Source organism: Vulpes lagopus, chromosome 4 (genome assembly GCF_018345385.1).
Source record: "Vulpes lagopus strain Blue_001 chromosome 4, ASM1834538v1, whole genome shotgun sequence".
Taxonomy (NCBI): domain Eukaryota; kingdom Metazoa; phylum Chordata; class Mammalia; order Carnivora; family Canidae; genus Vulpes; species Vulpes lagopus.
Genome location: NC_054827.1, coordinates 132,721,147 through 132,741,517, shown reverse-complemented (window position 1 = coordinate 132,741,517; position 20,371 = coordinate 132,721,147). Strand labels below are relative to the sequence as shown.

Here is a 20,371-nt window from a genome sequence, read left to right as displayed (position 1 = left end):
AGTTCTTTATTTGAATTACGGCTTTGTAAAAATTAGGAGAGGGAATTTAGAAGAAAAATTAATAAAAATAATTCCATTTGTCATTCACAGGACTTTGCAAGAGGATAATCCAAGTGGAATTATTCTTAGTACTGATGATTATTTTTACATAAATGGGCAGTATCAGTTTGATGTAAAGTACCTAGGAGAAGCACACGAGTGGAACCAGAATCGTGGTAAGAATAGACAATAGATTTTGGGTAATACTAAGAGCAATATAAAATATTTGTATTTTGAGAGATACACAGTTTTTAGAAAGTTACAATCCCCTTCATTTTGTTTTAAAAATTTTATTTTTTTAAATTATTTATTCATGAGAGACAGAGACAGAGACAGGCAGAGGGAGAAGCAGGCTCCATGCAGGGAGTCTGATGTGGGACTCAATCCCGGTCTCCAGGATCACGCCCTGGGCCAAAGGCAGACGCTAAACTGCTGAGCTACCCAGGGATCCCTCCCCTTCATTTTTTTAAAGATTTCATTTACTTGAGAGAGAGAGAGAAATCATGAATGGGTGAGGGGCAGAGGGAGGGAGAAACAGACTTCCCGCTGAGCAGGGCCCCACTCTGGGCTCCATCCCAGGACCCCAGAAGGTAGATGCTTAACCAACTGAGCCAACTAGGTGCCCCCTCATTTAATTGTTAAACTGAATTATTTATTCAACTATATATAACATAAAAAATTATAACAAGTTACATAGCAAGAGGTGAAAGAGGTAGTCTTATTTTTTTTAAAGATTTTATTTTATTTATTTGTTCATGAGATACACACAGAGAGAGGCAGAGACATAGGCAGATAGAGAAGCAGGTTCCCCTTGGAGAGAAGCAGGCTTCTCACAGGGAGCTTGATGGAGGACTCGATCCCAGAACCCCGGGATCATGACCTGAGCCAAAGGCAGACATTCTACCACTGAGCCACCACCCATGTGTCCCAGAGGTAGTCTTATCTCACAGAATTGTTATGAGGATTAAACAAGTTAATTTTTGTAAAAAGCTTAGAACATGGCATGGCATGTTTTGGTTTTATTCTTTATTTTTTTAGTTTAATCAATGGAGATGTTGTCAAAAGTGTATCAGATTTTCTATATGGGTCTCAGAATAGTTCAAGATGTCTCCAGTTCTCTGGTGTGCTTTGGTTCCTATTTCCTATAGGAAATATTTCCTGTGTTGCTAATCGCTACTCTTTCCTAGATTGATTTTATTGTTATGGGGGGGGACAGTGGGAGAGTAAAAACAGCTCTCCTCAAACTGAAGAGTAGGGAGCTTAACTTAATTGGATTATTTGTTTTTGGAGTGTTGAGTTGTATAAATTCTTTATATGTGTTTGGATACTAACCCTTTATCAGATATGTCCTTTGCAAATACATTCTCTCATTCGGTAGGTTGCCTTTTAATTGTGTAGATTGTTTTCTTTTTCTTTGTTTCTTTCTTTTCTTTCTTTTCTCTCTCCCTCTCTCCCCCACCCCCCCTTCCCTCCCTCCCTCCCTTCCTTCCTTCCTTCCTTCCTTCCTTCCTTCCTTTTGTAGATTGTTTTCTTTGGTGAGCAGACACCTTTTATTTTGACGTAATCCCAATAGTTCATTTTTGCTTTCATTTTTCTTGCCTCAGGAGACCTATCTAGAAAAATGTTGCTACGGTGGATATCAGAGAAATTATTGCTTGTGCTCTTTATGGTTTCAGGTCTCACATAAAGGTTTCTAATCCATTTTGAGGGTTTTTTTTGTGTGTGTGTGTATGGTGAAAGAAAGTGGTTTAGTTTCATTCTTTTGCATGTCATCCAGTATTTCCAGCACCATTTGAAGAGATTTTTTTTCTTATTGTATATTCATTTCTTCTTCATTGAAGATTAATTGGCCATATAATTATGAGTTTTATTTACTTATTTATTTTCTGTTCCATTGACCTGTGTTTTTCTTTTTATGCTAGGTCCAGACTATTTTAATTACTATCACTTTGTATTGTAGTTTGAAATTGGAATTGCGATACCTCTAGTTATGTTTCTGTTTTTCAAGATTGCTTGGCTTATTTGAGGTCTTTTATGGTTCCATACAAATTTTAGGATTTTTTGTTTTAGTTCTGTGAAAAATGCTCTTGGTATTTTGATAGGGATTGCATTAAATCTGTAGATTGCTTTGGGTAGTATAGACATTTTAACACTATTTTTCTTCTAGCCCGTGAGCATGGAATACCTTTCCACATTTCTTTGTATCATCTTGAATTTCTTTCATCAGTGTTTTACAGTTTTCAGAGTATAGGTCTTTCACTTCTTTGGCTGAGTTTATTCCTAGATACTGTATTGTTTTTGGTGCAATTATAGATGGGATTGTTTTCTTAATTTTACTTTCTGCTTCATTATTATAGAGTGCAGCATGTTTCTGTACAGTGAATTTGTATTTTGTGACTTTGCTGAATTCAGTTATCAGTTCTGGTAGTTTTTTGGTTTTCTATATATAGTATCTCATGTCATCTGTAGATACTGTGATTTTTACTTCTTCCTTATAATTTGGGTGCCTTTTATTTATTTTTTATTTCTTGTCTGATTGCTGTGGCCAGGACTTCCAGTAATATGTTGAATAAAAGTGGTGAGAGTGGATATCCTTGTCTTGTTCCTGATCTTAGAGCAAAAGCTCTCAGTTTTTTAGCATTGGATATGATGATGGCTGTGGATTTTTCAAATAAGGCCTTTATTATGTTGAGGTATGTTCCATTTAGACCTACTTTGCAGATGACTTTCCTTGTGAATGGTTGTTGTACTTTGTCAAATGCTTCTGCATCTATTGAAATGATCTATGATTTTTATCCTTTGTCTTATTGATGTGATGTTGATTGTTTTGCAAATATTGAACTACTCTGGCAACCCAGGAATGGATTCCACTTTATCGTGGTGTATGATTTTTTAAAAATGTATTGTTGGCCCCCCCCCCTTTTTTTAATGTATTGTTGGATTTTGTTGAGGGTTTTTGCATTTATATCCATGAGTGATATTGACTTGTATTTCTCTTTTTTTGTGGTGCTTATCTTATTTCAATATCAGGGTAATGCTTGCCTCATAGAATGAATTAGGAAGTTTTCCTTCCTCTTCTATTTTTTGGAATAGTTTGAGCAGAATGGGTTTTAACTATTCTTTAAATGTGAAGCCATCTGGTCCTTGACTTTTGTTTTTTGGGAATTTTTTGATTAGTGATTCAATTTCATTGCTGATAATTAGTATGTTCAAAATTTCTATTTCTTCTTGCTTTAGTTTTTGTTAGGTAATATGTCTCGAAGAATTTATTCATTTTTTCTAAGTTGTGCAGTTTGTTGACCTGTAGGTTTTCTTTTTTTTTTTTTAATTAATTTTTATTGGTGTTCAATTTACCAACATACAGAAAAACACCCAGTGCTCATCCCGTCAAGTGTCCACCTCAGTGCCCGTCACCCATTCCCCTCCAACACCCGCCCTCCTCCCCTTCCACCACCCCTAGTTCGTTTCCCCGAGTTAGGAGTCTTTATGTTCTGTCTCCCTTCCTGATATTTCCCAACATCTCTTTTCCCTTCCTTTATATTCCCTTTCACTATTATTCATATTCCCCAAATGAATGAGAACATACACTGTTTGTCCTTCTCCGATTGACTTATTTCACTCAGCATAATACCCTCCAGTTTCATCCACGTTGAAGCAAATGGTGGGTATTTGTGACCTGTAGGTTTTCATAATCTGAAACAGTTGTTTATATTCTTCTTGTGGTGTTGATTGTTATTTATTTCTCCTCTTCCTTACATGATTTTGTATATTTGGATCCTCTCTTTTTCGATGAGTCTGGCTGGAGGTTTATTAATTTTGTTGATCTTTTCGAAGAACCAGCTCGGGGTTCATTGATCTGTCCTATTATTTTTTTAGTTTCTGTATCATTTATTTCTGTTCTGAACTTGTCATTTCCTCCCTTTTGCTAGGTTTGAGTTTTGTCTCCTTTTTCTAGCTTCTTAGTCTTTGTTATTTTTATTTTTTTTATTTTTATTTATTTTATTTTTTAAATTCTACCATTTTTTTTTTTGAGATTCTATTTATTTATTCATGAGAGACAGAGGCAGAGGAAGAAGCAAGCAGGCTCCATGCAGGGAGCTCCATGTGGGACTGGATCCTGGGACTTCAGGGTCAACGCCCTGGGCCAAAGGCAGGTACTAAACCACTGAGCCACCCAGGGATCCCAGTCTTTGTTATTTTTATTTTTATTTTTTTTTAAGATTTTTTTTTATTTATTCATGATAGTCACACAGAGAGAGACAGAGAGGCAGAGACACAGGCAGAGGGAGAGGCAGGCTCCATGTAGGGAGCCCGACGTGGGATTCGATCCCGGGTCTCCAGGATCGCGCCCCGGGCCAAAGGCAGGCGCCAAACCGCTGCACCACCCAGGGATCCCTCTTTGTTATTTTTAAATTAGGTTTTTTGCTTTCTTATTATTGAGTTGTAAGAGAGTTACAGGGAACTTTTAAAACCCACATAATTTCCTTGTAAGGCTTATTTATTGTGCTTCATTGTTAATTTTGTGAATGGCCTAATTCCTTGGGAAGAAAGGTAGTTTTTTGAGAAAAATCTCTTGTACAACAGTATAGTGTTTTCTTTTTTTCAGATTAATATGTCTTTTTGCATGTGTTTGTTTATATTTTGTGCTTGTTTGTTTTAAAACTTTATTTTGGAATAATTTTTGATATATGGGTAGGTTGCAAAGGCAATATGGAGTTACTGTATACCTGTCACCCATTTCCCTCTAATGTTAACATCTTATTTAACCATGGTACATTTGTCAAGACTAAGAGATTAACAATGGTGTACTACTGTTAACTAATATTAAACTCCAGACTTTATTTGTTTTTTTTTTTTTTTTTTTTTTTTCCAGACTTTATTTGAATATTAGTTTTTATTTAAAAATTTTTTTTAAATTAATTAATTTTTAAAATAATTTTTGTTTTTAATTGGGCTCCATACCCAACATGGGGCTTGAACTTACAACTCTGGGATTAAGAATTGCATGCTCTACTGACTGAGGCAGCCAGGCACACACGGATATTAGTTTTTCTTTTTTTCTTCCTTCCTTTTTCTTTTTTTAAATATTTTATTTATTTGAGAGAGTGAGTAAGAAAGCACAAGCAGGACGAGTGGCAGGCAAAGGGAGAGGGAGGAGCAGGTTCCTTGCTTAGCAGGGGTGTGGGACTCTATCCCAGGAACCTGGGAACCTGACCTGAGCTGAAGGTAGATGTTTAACTGACTGAGCCACCCAGGTGCCCCTGGATATTAGTTTTTCTACTAAGGTTCTTTTCCCATGTGGAATCTTATAGAGGATACCACATTGCTTTTAGCATAGTTGTTTGTTTTTTTTTTTTTAAATTAATTTTTATTGGTGTTCAATTTACCAACATACAGAAAAACACCCAGTGCTCATCCCGTCAAGTGTCCACCTCAGTGCCCGTCACCCATTCCCCTCCAACACCCGCCCTCCTCCCCTTCCACCACCCCTAGTTTGTTTCCCCGAGTTAGGAGTCTTTATGTTCTGTCTCCCTTCCTGATATTTCCCAACATCTCTTTTCCCTTCCTTTATATTCCCTTTCACTATTATTCATATTCCCCAAATGAATGAGAACATACACTGTTTGTCCTTCTCCGATTGACTTATTTCACTCAGCATAATACCCTCCAGTTTCATCCACGTTGAAGCAAATGGTGGGTATTTGTCATTTCTAATTGCTGAGTAATATTCCATTGTATACATAAACCACATCTTCTTTATCCATTCATCTTTCGATGGACACCGAGGCTCCTTCCACAGTTTGGCTATCGTGGCCATTGCTGATAGAAACATCGGGGTGCAGGTGTCCCGACGTTTCATTGCATCTGAATCTTTGGGGTAAATCCCCAACAGTGCAATTGCTGGGTCGTAGGGCAGGTCTATTTTTAACTCTTTGAGGAACCTCCACACAGTTTTCCAGAGTGGCTGCACCAGTTCACATTCCCACCAACAGTGCAAGAGGGTTCCCTTTTCTCCGCATCCTCTCCAACATTTATTGTTTCCTGCCTTGTTAATTTTCCCCATTCTCACTGGTGTGAGGTGGTATCTCATTGTGGTTTTTTTTTTGTTCATTGTGGTTTTGATTTGTATTTCCCTGATGGCAAGTGATGCAGAGCATTTTCTCATGTGCATGTTGGCCATGTCCATGTCTTCCTCTGTGAGATTTCTCTTCATGTCTTTTGCCCATTTCATGATTAGATTGTTTGTTTCTTTGGTGTTGAGTTTAATAAGTTCTTTATAGATTTTGGAAACTAGCCCTTTATCTGATATGTCATTTGCAAATATCTTCTCCCATTCTGTAGGTTGTCTTTTAGTTTTGTTGACTGTATCCCTTGCTGTGCAAAAGCTTCTTATCTTGATGAAGTCCCAATAGTTCATTTTTGCTTTTGTTTCTTTTGCCTTTGTGGATATATCTTGCAAGAAGTTACTGTGGCCGAGTTCAAAGAGGGTGTTGCCTGTGTTCTCTTCTATGATTTTGATGGACTCTTGTCTCACATTTAGATCTCTCATCCATTTTGAGTTTATCTTTGTGTATGGTGAAAGAGAGTGGTCCAGTTTCATTCTTCTGCATGTGGATGTCCAATTTTCCCAGCACCATTTATTGAAGAGACTGTCTTTCTTCCAATGGATAGTCTTTCCTCCTTTATCGAATATTAGATGACCATACATTTCATGATCCACTTCTGGGTTCTCTATTCTGTTCCATTGATCTATGTGTCTGTTTTTGTGCCAGTACCACACTGTCTTGCTGACCACAGCTTTGTAGTACAACCTGAAATCTGGCATTGTGATGCCCCCAGCTATGGTTTTCTTTTTTAAAATTCCCCTGGCTATTCGGGGTCTTTTCTGATTCCACACAAATCTTAAAATAATTTGTTCTAACTCTCTGAAGAAAGTCCATGGTATTTTGATAGGGATTGCATTAAATGTATAAATTGCCCTGGGTAACATTGACATTTTTACAATATTAATTCTGCCAATCCATGAGCATGGAATATTTTTCCATCTCTTTGTGTCTTCCTCAATTGCTTTCAGAAGTGTTCTATAGTTTTTAGGATATAGATCTTTTACCTCTTTGGTTAGGTTTATTCCTAGGTATCTTATGCTTTTGGGTGCAATTGTAAATGGGATTGACTCCTTAATTTCTCTTTCTTCAGTCTCATTGTTAGTGTATAGAAATGCCATTGATTTCTGGGCATTGATTTTGTATCCTGCCACACTACCAAATTGCTGTATGAGTTCTAGCAATCTTGGGGTGGAGGCTTTTGGGTTTTCTATGTAGAGTATCATGTCATCGGCGAAGAGGGAGAGTTTGACTTCTCTTTGCCAATTTGAATGCCTTTAATGTCTTTTTGTTGTCTGATTGCTGAGGCGAGGACTTCCAGAACTATGTTGAACAGCAGTGGTGAGAGTGGACATCCCTGTCTTGTTCCTGATCTTAGGGGAAAGGCTCCCAGTGCTTCCCCATTGAGAATGATATTTGCTGTGGGCTTTTCATAAATGGCCTTTAAGATGTCGAGGAAAGTTCCCTCTATCCCAACACTCTGAAGGGTTTTGATCAGGAATGGATGCTGTATTTTGTCAAATGCTTTCTCTGCATCTAATGAGAGTATCATATGGTTCTTGGTTTTTCGCTTGCTGATATGATGAATCACATTGATTGTTTTCCGAGTGTTGAACCAGCCTTGTGTCCCGGGGATAAATCCTACTTGGTCATGGTGGATAATTTTCTTAATGTGTTGTTGGATCCTATTGGCTAGTATCTTGTTGACAATTTTTGCATCCATGTTCATCAGGGATATTGGTCTGTAATTCTCCTTTTTGGTGGGGTCTTTGTCTGGTTTCGGAATTAAGGTGATGCTGGCCTCATAGAACGAATTTGGAAGTACTCCATCTCTTTCTATCTTTCCAAACAGCTTTAGTAGAATAGGTATGATTTCTTCTTTAAACGTTTGATAGAATTCCCCTGGGAAGCCATCTGGCCCTGGACTCTTGTGTCTTGGGAGGTTTTTGATGACTGCTTCAATTTCCTCCCTGGTTATTGGCCTGTTCAGGTTTTCTATTTCTTCCTGCTCCAGTTTTGGTAGTTTGTGGCTTTCCAGGAATGCGTCCATTTCTTCTAGATTTCCTAATTTATTGGCGTACAGCTGTTCATAATATGTTTTTAAAATCGTTTGTATTTCCTTGGTGTTGGTAGTGATCTCTCCTTTCTCATTCATGATTTTATTAATTTGAGTCTTCTCTCTCTTCTTTTTAATAAGGTTGGCTAATGGTTTATCTATCTTATTAATTCTTTCAAAGAACCAACTCCTGGTTCTGTTGATCTGTTCCACAGTTCTTTTGGTCTCGATATCATTGAGTTCTGCTCGAATTTTAATTAACTGTCTTCTTCTGCTGGGGGTGGGGTCTATTTGTTGCTTTTTCTCTAGTTCCTTTATGTGTAAGGTGAGCTTTTGAATTTGAGATCTTTCCAGTTTTTGAATGGATGCTTGTATTGCGATGTATTTCCCCCTCAGGACTGCTTTTGCTACATCCCAAAGATTTTGAACGGTTGTATCTTCATTCTCATTAGTTTCCATGAATCTTTTTAATTCTTCCTTAATTTCCTGGTTGACCTTTTCATCTTTTAGCAGGATGGTCCTTAACCTCCACGTGTTTGTGGTCCTTCCAAACTTCTTGTTGTGATTAAGTTCTAATTTCAAGGCATTATGGTCTGAGAATATACAGGGGACTATCCTGATCTTTTGGTATCGGTTCAGACCCGATTTGTGACCCAGTATGTGGTCTATTCTGGAGAAAGTTCCATGTGCACTTGAGAAGAATGTGTATTCAGTTGAGTTTGGATGTAAAGTTCTGTAGATATCTGTGAAATCCATCTGGTCCAGTGTATCATTTAAAGCTCTCGTTTCTTTGGAGATGTTGTGCTTAGAAGACCTATCGAAGGTAGAAAGAGCTAGATTGAAGTCACCAAGTATAAGTGTATTATTATCAAAGTATTTCTTCAGTTTGGTTATTAATTGGTTTAAATATTTGGCAGCTCCCACATTCGGGGCATATATATTGAGGATTGTTAAGTCCTCTTGTTGGATAGATCCTTTGAGTATGAGGTAGTGTCCCTCTTCATCTCTCACTATAGTCTTTGGGGTAAATTTTAATTTATCTGATATAAGGATGGCAACCCCTGCTTTCTTTTGAGGACCATTTGAATGGTAAATGGTTCTCCAACCTTTTATTTTCAGGTTGTAGGTGTCCTTCTGTCTAAAATGAGTCTCTTGTAGACAGCAAATAGATGGGTCCTGCTTTTTTATCCAGTCTGAAACCCTGCGCCTTTTGATGGGGTCATTAAGCCCGTTCACGTTCAGAGTTACTATTGATAGATATGAGTTTAGTGTCATCATATCTATTCAGTCCTTGTTTTTGTGGATTGTTCCACTGAACTTCTTCTTAAAGGGGAATTTTAAGAGTCCCCCTTAAAATTTCTTGCAGAGCTGGTTTGGAGGTTACATATTCTTTCAGTTCCTGCCTGTCTTGGAAGCTCTTTATCTCTCCTTCCATTTTGAATGAAAGCCTTGCTGGGTAAAGTATTCTTGGTTGCATGTTCTTTTCATTTAGGACCCTGAATATATCCTGCCAGCCCTTTCTGGCCTGCCAGGTCTCTGTGGAGAGGTCTGCTGTTACCCTAATATTCCTCCCCATAAAAGTCAGGGACTTTTTTTCTCTTGCTGCTTTAAGGATCTTCTCCTTATCTTTGGAATTTGCAAGCTTCACTATTAAATGTCGAGGTGTTGAACGGTTTTTGTTGATTTTAGGGGGGGATCTCTCTATTTCCTGGATCTGAATGCCTGTTTCCCTTCCCAGATTAGGAAAGTTTTCAGCTAGGATTTGTTCAAATACATATTCCGGCCCTCTGTCCCTTTCGGCGCCCTCAGGAACCCCAATTAAACGTAGGTTTTTCTTCCTCAGGCTGTCATTTATTTCCCTTAATCTATCCTCATGATCTTTTAATTGCTTGTCTCTTTTTTCCTCAGTTTCCCTCTTTGCCATCAACTTGTCTTCTATGTCACTCACTCGTTCTTCCACCTCGTTAACCCTCGTCGTTAGGACTTCTAGCTTGGATTGCATCTCATTTAATTGATTTTTAATTTCTGCCTGATTGGATCTAAATTCTGCAGTCATGAAGTCTCTGGAGTCCTTTATGGTTTTTTCTAGAGCCACCAGTAGCTGTAAAATAGTGCTTCTGAATTGGCTCTCTGACATTGAATTGTAATCCATATTTTGTAACTCTGTTGGAGAGAGGGCTGTTTCTGATTCTTTCTTTTGAGGTGAGGTTTTCCTTCTAGTCATTTTGCTCAGTGCAGAGTGGCCAAAAACAAGTTGTATTGGGAAAAGGAGAAAAAGAGAGAGAAGGAAAGAAAAGAGAAAAAGAAAAAAGAGAAAGAAGAAAAAAAGGGGAAAGAGAGAAGAAAAAGAAAAAGAAAGAAAGGAGAAAAAAGAAAAAAAAGGGGTGGGGGTGGGGGAAGCAATCAGAAATCAAGAAGAAAGAAAAAAAAAAGCACAAAACAAAACAAAAAAAACAAAAACAAAAAAACAAAACAAAACAAAAAACACGGGGGAGTATCTTCCGATTCTGTACACTTTAAGTCCCTTACTTCCCTTGGAACTGGTCCGTCTCCTTGGTCTTCTGGGGGAGGGGCCTGCTGTGCTGATTCTCAGGTGTTAGCACTTGGGGGAGCTGCTCTGCCCCTGCCTGGTGCAGGGCTCGGTGGGGGTTGTTCGCCCCGTGAGGCCCCCGGAGGAAGCCACAGTGGCGGGGGCAGCTCTGGGACCCTGGAGTCAGCTGCCGCAGTAGCTCCGGGGCTCTCCGTCTGCAGGGCCTGGGGGCTCCCGGGTGGGGCCGCTGATCTGCTCAGCTCCAGGCAGGAGCGTCCTTGCTGTCCTGGGCCCTCCCGGCCTCTGCCTGTCCCTGGGGGAGGCCGGATCCTGGGCTGTGTCCCGGCGCCCTGTGCTCCGGGGCCTGTGCTGTTGGATTCGTGCTCCCTCCCCGCAGCCCCCTCCGCGGAGCCGCCGCCCGAGCCCCTCCAAGCTGCTTCCTGAGCCCCGCAGCCCCCTCCGCGGAGCCGCCGCCCGAGCCCCTCCGAGCTGCTCCGGGTCCCGCCGAGCGCTGCAGCCCTTAGGGAGCTCGGCGCATCTCCCGGGGCGCAGTTCCTCTGTTACTGTCCCAGGGAGCCCGAGGGCATCCCCGCCTTCCTGGGGATCCTGCTCCAATTCCCCGGGAGGCCTTTCTGCGGGGAAGGTCGGTGCAGCTCCTGCTCCTCCAGGACGGGGCTCTCCTGTCCTGGGGACACTCGCCCCGGCCTCAGCCCGGCTCCTCGCGGGGCCCCTCCCCCTTGGAGGCCTTTTATTCCTTATTTCTTTTTCCCCGTCTTCCTACCTTGATAGAAGCGCGAACTCTTCTCACTGTAGCGTTCCAGCTGGTCTCCCTTTAAATCTCAGGCCGAATTCGTAGATTTTCAGGATGATTGGATGGTTTTCTAGGTAATTTGTTGAGGACAGGTGACTTGGAGACCCTACTCTTCCGCCATCTTGCCCCTCCACCCTAGTTGTTTTTATGATATGATTTTTTTCCCGCATTTATGCTGTTTATATATGTAACACATAAAACTTAGTTTTATAAAAAAAAACAAACAAAAAAAAAACAAAAAAAACTTAGTTTTATAATTTTCTCTGATTATAACTTTTTTTTTTTTTTTTAAGATTTTATTTATTCATGAGAGACACACGGAGAGAGAGAGGCAGAGACATAGTCAGAGGGAGAAGCAGGCTCCATGCAGGAAGCCCGATGCAGGACTTGATCCCAGGACTCTGGGATACACCCTGAGCCAAAGGCAGAGGCTCAACTGCTGAGCCACCCAGATGTCCCTGATTATAACTTTAGTATTTATTACTTATAATCCAATATTTACTGGTACTTTAATTTTTTATATGCTCAAAAGTGACTTTTAGAAGGAGAGTTTGGGGTGCCTGGGTGGCTCAGTTGTTTACACATTTAACTCTTGATTTTGGCTTGGGTTGTGATTTCATGATTGTGGGATCAAGCCTGGCTGGCGTTGGACTCTGAGCTGGGTGTGGAGCCTACTTGGGATTCTCTCTTTCTTTCTCCTATTGTTCCTTCCTCTCTCTTAATAGAAAAAAAGAAGAAGTAGGGTTTTGAGTAAAGTTAGTACATATCTGTGATTTTCAAATTATGGAGACAAGATCAGATTTTTTTTTTAATATTTTATTTATTTATTCATGAGAGACACACAGAGAGAGAGGCAGAGACACAGGCAGAGGGAGAAGCAGGCTCCATGCAGAGAGCCCGATGTGGGACTTGATCCCAGGACTCCAGGATCATGCCCTGGGCCAAAGGCAGGTGCCAAACCGCTGAGCCACCCAGGGATCCCCAAGATCAGATTTTTAAAATTTCAACAGAATATACTTAATACTGTTATAAAGAGTGATTTGTCATTTTCTGTTTGTGTTTTTCAGCAAAAGAAGCATTTGAGAAGAAGGTGTCTCCTATAATAATAGATAATACAAACCTACAGGCATGGGAAATGAAGCCATATGTTTCTTTGGTTTGTACCATAACTTGTCATAAGTCTATAGAAATAAGTTTGAAATTGTTGGGAGATGTTAATTACACAAGTGAATCTCTAGCAAACAATCTTTGGATGGTCTGTAACTGAGCTTTCTCTAGTCTTAAGCAAAATAAGAAAAATAGAAATAGTTTTTGCATAAAGCTAAATTTATTCAGTTTTCAAATTAGGAGATTTAGTTTTTAAATCCTGTGATTTCATTTTTGATGTCTTTTATGAAAAAGTAATGGTATTATGATTTTATGTTTGTGTGTATATACATAATAAATTATAATTTTATGTTCGTATGAGTATATATATGTGTGTGTGTGTGTGTGTGCATGTATATGTATGTATATACACAGAAAATATTTTTCCTTATTGCTGTTACTTGGCAGAATCAATATTGGTGGATCTTTGTAGTGACCAAATTTCTTTTGATTTTGCTCTTCTGATAAGTTCAGACTTTTTTCAGCTCTCCAAATTTGCCAAGATTTTTTTTTTTGCCTTGCTTTGATGTCACCTTTTTCAGGAAGTTAGTATTTTTTAACTTACTAAAAAGCTCTTTCTGTTTTAATGGCACTCTGGTTTACTTCTGTGATACCATTAAATATGCTGCTTTTATCAGTAGGCCATGGGTTGGCTGACTTTTTTCTATAGTGTCAGACAGTAAGTATTTTAGGTTTTTGTGGGCCACATACAGTCTTTGTTGTAGTATCTCCTTTTTCTTATTTTTCTTTTTAAATAATCCTTTAAAGACATAAAAACTATCCTTAGTGCCTAGGCCGTAGAAATACTGGCTGATGGGCTAAATTTGGCTGTAAGCCATCTGTATATTTTTGAGGATAGGTCTGTTGTTTTATTCATCATTGAATCTCCGTGGTATAGCACTGTGCTTTGGCATATAGTAAATATATATTTGTTGAGTCAAAATGGTGAATGAATGAACCTCTTGTGATTATGGGGAATTGTTTATTCCTCCAATATTAGCACATGTCTGGCACATTAAAGCTCAGTTTATGTTTTTTCAGTTAATGAATGTCCTTTTATGTCCTCAGCATATCCAGTCTGTACCTTCTTTGCTGTCTAGTGCACTTGTACTGTTTTGAAGGTGTGACTCCTCATTTTTTGAATAAAATTAATGTCCTTTGAGAGCAAATGAGATTTTACTTCTGTGCGGGGGCAGTAGAGGGAACAAAGACTCAATTTTAGTACATCGGGAATTGAAATTCAGTTTGCTTTCTGGCCTCAGGAGTTCCTGATTTCTAGCCTAACGTATTTATCATGGGTAATATTTTCTCCCTTAACCTTACTTGACTTTTCTGTAAGTTTCCCTTAGCTTCCTGCTGTCATCTTAGAAAGTTCTTTAATACTCATTTTTCTATATAGAAAATAAAGAAGGCTTTGCATTACTGTGTTACTGATTTTTATTTAGCCTTCAGGCTTCCATAATATTTTTCTTATATAATAATTGAAATTATGAAGCTATTTTCCAATATTGATTCCCTTTCTCTCCCCAACTCTATTTAGAAGTATGAAGAACTGCTGCTTATCATAGAATATCAAATTCATTTTTTTCTTCAAAAGGAAGTAGCTATAACAGTTACTGTAGAGAAGAGGATCGCTTTTTGCTCCTTTTGGTAGCAAGATAATGAGAGCTGTGGGGGAGTGGAATAGATTGGCGATAACAGTCTATTACTATCATGACTATCATTTACAAAAGTAGTTAAGTAGTGAGTTGGGGTTAAGTAGCAAGCATTCAGATCTGCTTAGTGGCACCTGGCAAAACTTACTACTTTGCTTTAAATATATATATATATATAGTTTCCCTTGTGAGCTATTATATAGTTTAACATAAATCACAGTCCTCCCAAGTAATATAACATTATTAAGATTTGCCTATTGATATGGGAGTTGAAAAAGTCTTTATATTCATAGGCCCCCCCCCCCCCATGTATGTGTATTCATTTAAAATTAATTTGATCCTAAGAGCTGTAGGGCACTCCTTTAGGTAATTAGAGACCGGGGTTTTGCCAGCCCCGGAATAAAGTATATAAAATTTGGTACTGAGGTAAGGAGATGAAAGTGAGTAGAGTCATTACCGGATGTTATGTCACTTACCTAGGTTGATTGGGGGCTTTTCTGTCAGAATGACAAAATAGCAATGAATTCTTTGCATCTTGTCAGAAAACTGAGGGGATCAGTAGTGGGAGATGAGGTCAGAGGTGTAATGGTAGTTGGGAGAGATGGTAGGGCACATTATAGGGTTCATTGGCTCATGTAAGAATTTTAGATTTTTACCTTAAATGACATGGAAGTTGTATTAATCTGCTCAGGCTGCCATAGTAAGATACCACAGACTGTGTGTCTTAAACAACAGAAATTTGTTTTCTCGCGGTTCTGGATGCTTGAAGTCCTGGGTCAAGGTCTGACAGGGTTGGTTTCTGGGTGAGAATTGTTTTCCTGGCTTATAGATGGTTGCCTTCTTGCCGTTTTCTCTTATGGTGAATAATGAATTTTGATGTCTCTTTTTATTAGCATACAAATCTTGTCAGATCAGAGTTTTAACCTTATATTCTCATTTAACCTTAATTATCTCCGTAAAGGCCTTATCTCCAAACACAGTCACGTGAGGGGAGTGGGGTTTCAACATACGGGGTTTGAAGGGACATGGCCATTTAGTCCATAACAGGGTTTTGAGCAGAGTAATGACATGACCCAGCTATTAACAGGATTGCTATAGTGCAGTGTTCAGAATAGACTTGGGGTTTGGGCAGTAGCGAGGATGGAAGCAGGGAGACTAATTAGAAGACTGTAGTGGTAATTAAAGTAAGAAATCCTATGGCTTAGACCAACATGGTGGCAGTGTAGATGACAGTGAATAGTGGTTAGATTCTGGATATATTTTGAAAGTAGAGCCAACTGAATTTCTTACTAGATTGATATGGATGTGAAAGAGAGGAGTTCATTGTGACATACAGGTTGGTTTTTGGCCTGTGTAATTAGAGGTTGTCATGAGCTGAGAATGATAGAGAAGGGTTCAGATGAGATAGTTTTGTGGTGGGTATGGGGTAATGGATTTCCCAAGTTTAGGTTTGAATATGTTAAATTTGTTGAATAGGTCTTTGAATCTTTGAACTTGGAGTTCAGGAGTGAATTCTGAGCTAAAGATACGCATCTCAGAGTTATTACTATATGGGTGATACTCAAAGCCAAGGAATGGGATAATACTACCCAAAGTAGTGAGTATAGATTCGAGTAGAGGATGAAGGATTAAGTCAAGGACTAAGTGGGAAGAGGTCTGGACATAAAAGAAGGACTAGCAAAAAAGAGTGAGAACACCCTTCCAGTGGGACAGGAGGAAAAACCAAGAGTGTAGGAAGAAAGTGTCAGGAGAGGGAGTGATGAACTGTGACAAATGCTGCTGAGAGTCGTTAGGACTGAGAATTAACCATAGCATTTTTCAGTGTGGAAGTAATTTATGATCTTGATGGGCAGTTTGAGAGGGATAGCCAATTGGAGTGGGTTGGTTTTTTTTAAAGATTTTTATTTATTTATTAGGGAGAGAGAGAGAGAGAGAGAGAAGCAGGTTCCTTGCAGGGAGCCTGACGTGGGACTCGATCCTGGGTCTCTAGGATCACGCCCTGAGCTGAAGCTAAACTGCTAAGCCACCGGGGCTGCCCTGGAGTGGGTTTAAGAGAGGTGAGAGGAATTGGAGACAGTGTAGTAATTATTTTGAGACATTTTCCTACAAAAGAGAACAGGAAAATGGGGAGATCACTGGCCAGGGGAAGGAGATTAAGAATAAGGTGGGAGAAATAACTGAATGTGATGAGACTGATTCAAGGAGGGGGTGTGTGTGGAATTAATGCCACCTCAGAAAGAGGAGCCAGTTGCTAAGCTCAGTTACCCTTGAGGTAGAGAGAGGAGATGGATCTAGTATACAAGCGTAGGGCATGGCTCTTAGATTATAGCCATATTAGAGGTTTGAAAAATAGAATAAGCTATTATTTAAAATAGGTTTTTTTTTTTTTTTTTTTTTAAAGATTTAGTTTATTTATTCATGAGAGACCTGGAGTGAGTGGCAGAGACAGAGGCAGAGGGAGAAGCAGGCTCATGCAGGGAGCCTGATGTGGGACTCAGTCCCAGGACCTGGGATCATGCCCTGAGCCAAAGGTAGATGCTAAACCACAGAGTTTCCTAGGTGTCCCTAAAATAGTTTTAAAGTTATAAAAGTAGTACATGTATGGTATCCAAATTATAAAAAAGAATGCTAAAAAGTCCTACGGCCTCAAGGTAGATGCTTTTAACAATATTTTTGAGAATCTTTCTAGAAGTTTTCGATACATGTAAAAATGTGTGAATAATTCTTTTTTACCCAAGTGGAAATTCTGTATCCTACTTTCTTAACAGTTTTTATTGGGACCTTTTCTCATTAACACATACAGCATTTTTTAAATTGCTGTATTTGCATTGTATGGTTGTACCTTCATTTATTTAGCCGGTTGCATATTTATAGTCACTGTGTTATCTTCTTTTGCTATAAAGAATAATGGTGAACTAGATATCCTGTGTGTGTGTGAATATGTGTGTGTATTTACACTCTTAAATAATTATTTTAGTAGCCTAGCTTTCTGGAAATTAATTGCTGGGTCAAAGAGATTGTACCTTTTGCCAGTTTAACAAACTCATGACAATTAGATAATCTTTTAGATTCTTTCAGTTTTACGTGCTGTGTGTTTGGAAACAATGCATTTAATTTCATGAAAGTATTATTTTTAAGTACATTTGTCTTTTTTGTATGTAGTCTCAAAAACATAAATATAAAGTCCTTTTCCGGGAACCAGACACGTGGTGGAAATTCAAACCAAAGGAACTTGCGAGGTAAAATTTAAAGACTATCTAACATGTTTTTAATTTTATGGCAGTGATAGAAAGTTCATCTAGATTTTTTCTCCCTATAAATAATGAAACAAAATGGATTAGATTGCAATGTTGTTAACAAATTTTGTATTTCTTGTAGACCTTTTTTCAATTTATGAAGAGTTTTTGTATCTTTTTGTTCTTAATACTGAGTTAATAGAAAAATTCCAATTGTCTTATATACTCAGTACTTTATTACTAACTAATAGTATAATGTCAATATCTGAAATTAGAACAGACTCTGGGGTTTGGCATACCTGAACCGTGTATTACTGGGAGGAACAAAATCATTGTAGTTGCCTAGTGACTGAGAATACTGAAAGGAAGTGAGAAAACTGTAGGTGGAAAAGGTAACAAATGTCCAGCTGTGCGGGTATTGTACAACCCTCCCCCTTCCTTGCCCTTCTCCCAAAGGTTATACTTTTTAATATGATTGTTTGACTTACATGAAAGTGTTACTTAGCACATGGACACACAATGTATTTTGCTTTGTGCTTTGTATTCCCTTAGGGATAATCCTAACTTGATTTTTTTTTTTTCCTAACTTGATTTTGGTTGGTATTTTCTTCTTGGTCATTTTAGCTAATTTCTTTTTTTTTTTTTTTTTTTGAAGGTTCTAGTGTAGTTTTATTTATTTAGAACTGTGTAGAGTTGTCATCTTTCTATCATATGTAGATTATACAGTAATATTCAAATACACTAACATAACTTACTGACCCATTCTAATACTAAACACAGACTAATTCTATAATAACAATAAAAACAAAGCCAGCGAGTTTATTTTAGAAAGTTTAAATTCAGGACATTATTTCACAATTTGGAAATCTGAGTAATCCAACTTTAAGATGACCTTCTCATTCCTGAAGTTTGCTCTGTCGATGTGTGATTTGGGACTTCCTTTTGTCTCAAGCCATTCCTGCATAAGACGCACTTTGGAGATGGGACCTTGCAATTGTCCTTGCACTGTGCCCTGGTCAGTGTTCTGGACCCAGCCAACCAATCCCAGCTTTTTACCCTCAGTCTGAGTGTACTTGCGGAAAAACACCCCTTGGACCTTCCCAAAAATTTCATAATCCACTGCTATCAGGGTGTCCCCTTCTGCCATGTTCATGCCCACACCCTCCTCGTCCTCCTCTCGGGCATTCAGGACAGCAGGGCCGACCAGCACGCCAACGGTTCCCACTGCAGGGTAGCCTCGGCCCATTTTAGCTAATTTCAATGCTAATGAAAGGACAACCTAATTTTAGTATATTCATTATATTGTGCAACCATCACCCCAATCTTATTAGTGTATATTTCCATCAGCTCAGAAAGAAACCCCATACCAGTTTTTGGTTACTCCCAATTCTCCCTTTCCTTTGGCAACCGCTAGTTTGCTTTTCTGTCTCTACGGATTTGTCTCTTCTGGACATTGCATATAAATGGAGTCATATAATTTGTGGCCTTTTGTGTCTGGATTCTTTCACTTAGCATCATGTTTCAAGGTTCATCCATGTTGGAGCATTTATCAGCACCTCATTCCATTTTATATGTTTTTGATACATTACTAGATTTTTTTCCCCCAATATTTTGCTTAGGATTTTTGCCTCTGTATAATTGAGTGAGGTTGACCAGTAGTTTTTTTTTCTTTCTTGCCCTTTCTTGCCTGGCTTTGGTATCATAGTTTTAGGTTGGTAAAAGTAATTGGGAAGTATTTCTTCTTTTTCTCTTTTCTGAGTTTATGTAGGTTTGGATATTTGATAGAACTTACTTAGGAAACCTTGGACCTGGTGTTTTCTTTGTGAGAAGTTTCAGTTGGAGTTTGTCCATTACACCTAAGTTTCCAAATTTATTAAGACTTTATTAAAACAATTATAGTATTCACTTAACCATTTACATCTCTGTTGCATCCATACTTAAGTTCCCCTTTTTAATCTGAATATGTTTATGTGTATCTTCCTTCTTTTTTTCTTGATTATTCTCACCAAAGATCAGATTTTTTTATTAGCTTTTTCAAATAAACATTCCTTTGCTCCTTTGATCTTTCTATTATAAGTTTGTTTTATATTCAGTTCATTTTTGCTTCTTTTTTATTCTACTTTCTTTGCCTTTAAAAAAAAATCTATTTTGCTTTGTTTATTGTTTTTTTTTTTAAAGGTTTTATTTATTTATTCATGAGAGACACAGAGAGAGGTAGAGACATAGCAGAGGGAGAAACAGGCTCCCTGTGAAGAGCCTGATATGGGACTTGATCCCAGGGATCATGCCCCATGCCGACAGACGCTCAACTGCTGAGCCACCCAGGCGTCCCCATTCTGTTATTTTTTATAAGGTTTCACCTGAAGGTTTAGGCTATTTTCTTCTTTTTTTTTTTTTTTTAAGGTTTTATTTATTTATTCATGAGAGACTCATACAGAGAGAGAGAGAGAGAGAGGCAGAGACACAGGCAGAGGGAGAAAAGCAGGCTCCACGCAGGGAGCCTGATGTGGGACTCGATCCTGGGACTCCAGAATCATGCCTTGAGCAGAAGGCAGGCTCTAAACTGCTGTGCCACCCAGGGATCCCCTAGGCTATTTTCTTACTTGAGCATTTGATGCTATAAATTAGATGCTCCTAGAATTTTAATATATAATATTAATATATCATACTTTCTTTTTATCATTTATCCTCTAATTTGCATTATGGTTGATTTTACTTTTTAACCCTTGGGTTATTTAAAACTATGTTTTTAAATTTGTGAACAGATGGTGTTTGAATTTTATTTTTTAAGAGA

General features: G+C 38.5%; 2 protein-coding genes across 2 annotated transcripts in view; one reads left to right on the top strand and one right to left on the bottom strand.

The window, feature by feature from the left end:
• N4BP2 (NEDD4 binding protein 2) overlaps nt 1-20,371 on the top strand; it is a 95,646-nt gene that overhangs the window by 32,842 nt on the left and 42,433 nt on the right. Inside the window, exons 5-7 of the mRNA XM_041753462.1 lie at nt 91-215; nt 12,608-12,696; nt 17,504-17,580. Of these exons, the coding sequence (XP_041609396.1) occupies nt 91-215; nt 12,608-12,696; nt 17,504-17,580 (291 nt within the window). The remainder of the gene's footprint in view (nt 1-90; nt 216-12,607; nt 12,697-17,503; nt 17,581-20,371) is intronic.
• LOC121489963 (acylphosphatase-1-like) lies at nt 18,425-19,409 on the bottom strand. Its single transcript, XM_041753461.1, has one exon. It carries the CDS (start codon nt 18,821-18,823, stop codon nt 18,425-18,427), a length of 399 nt encoding a protein of 132 aa, XP_041609395.1. The 5' UTR covers nt 18,824-19,409.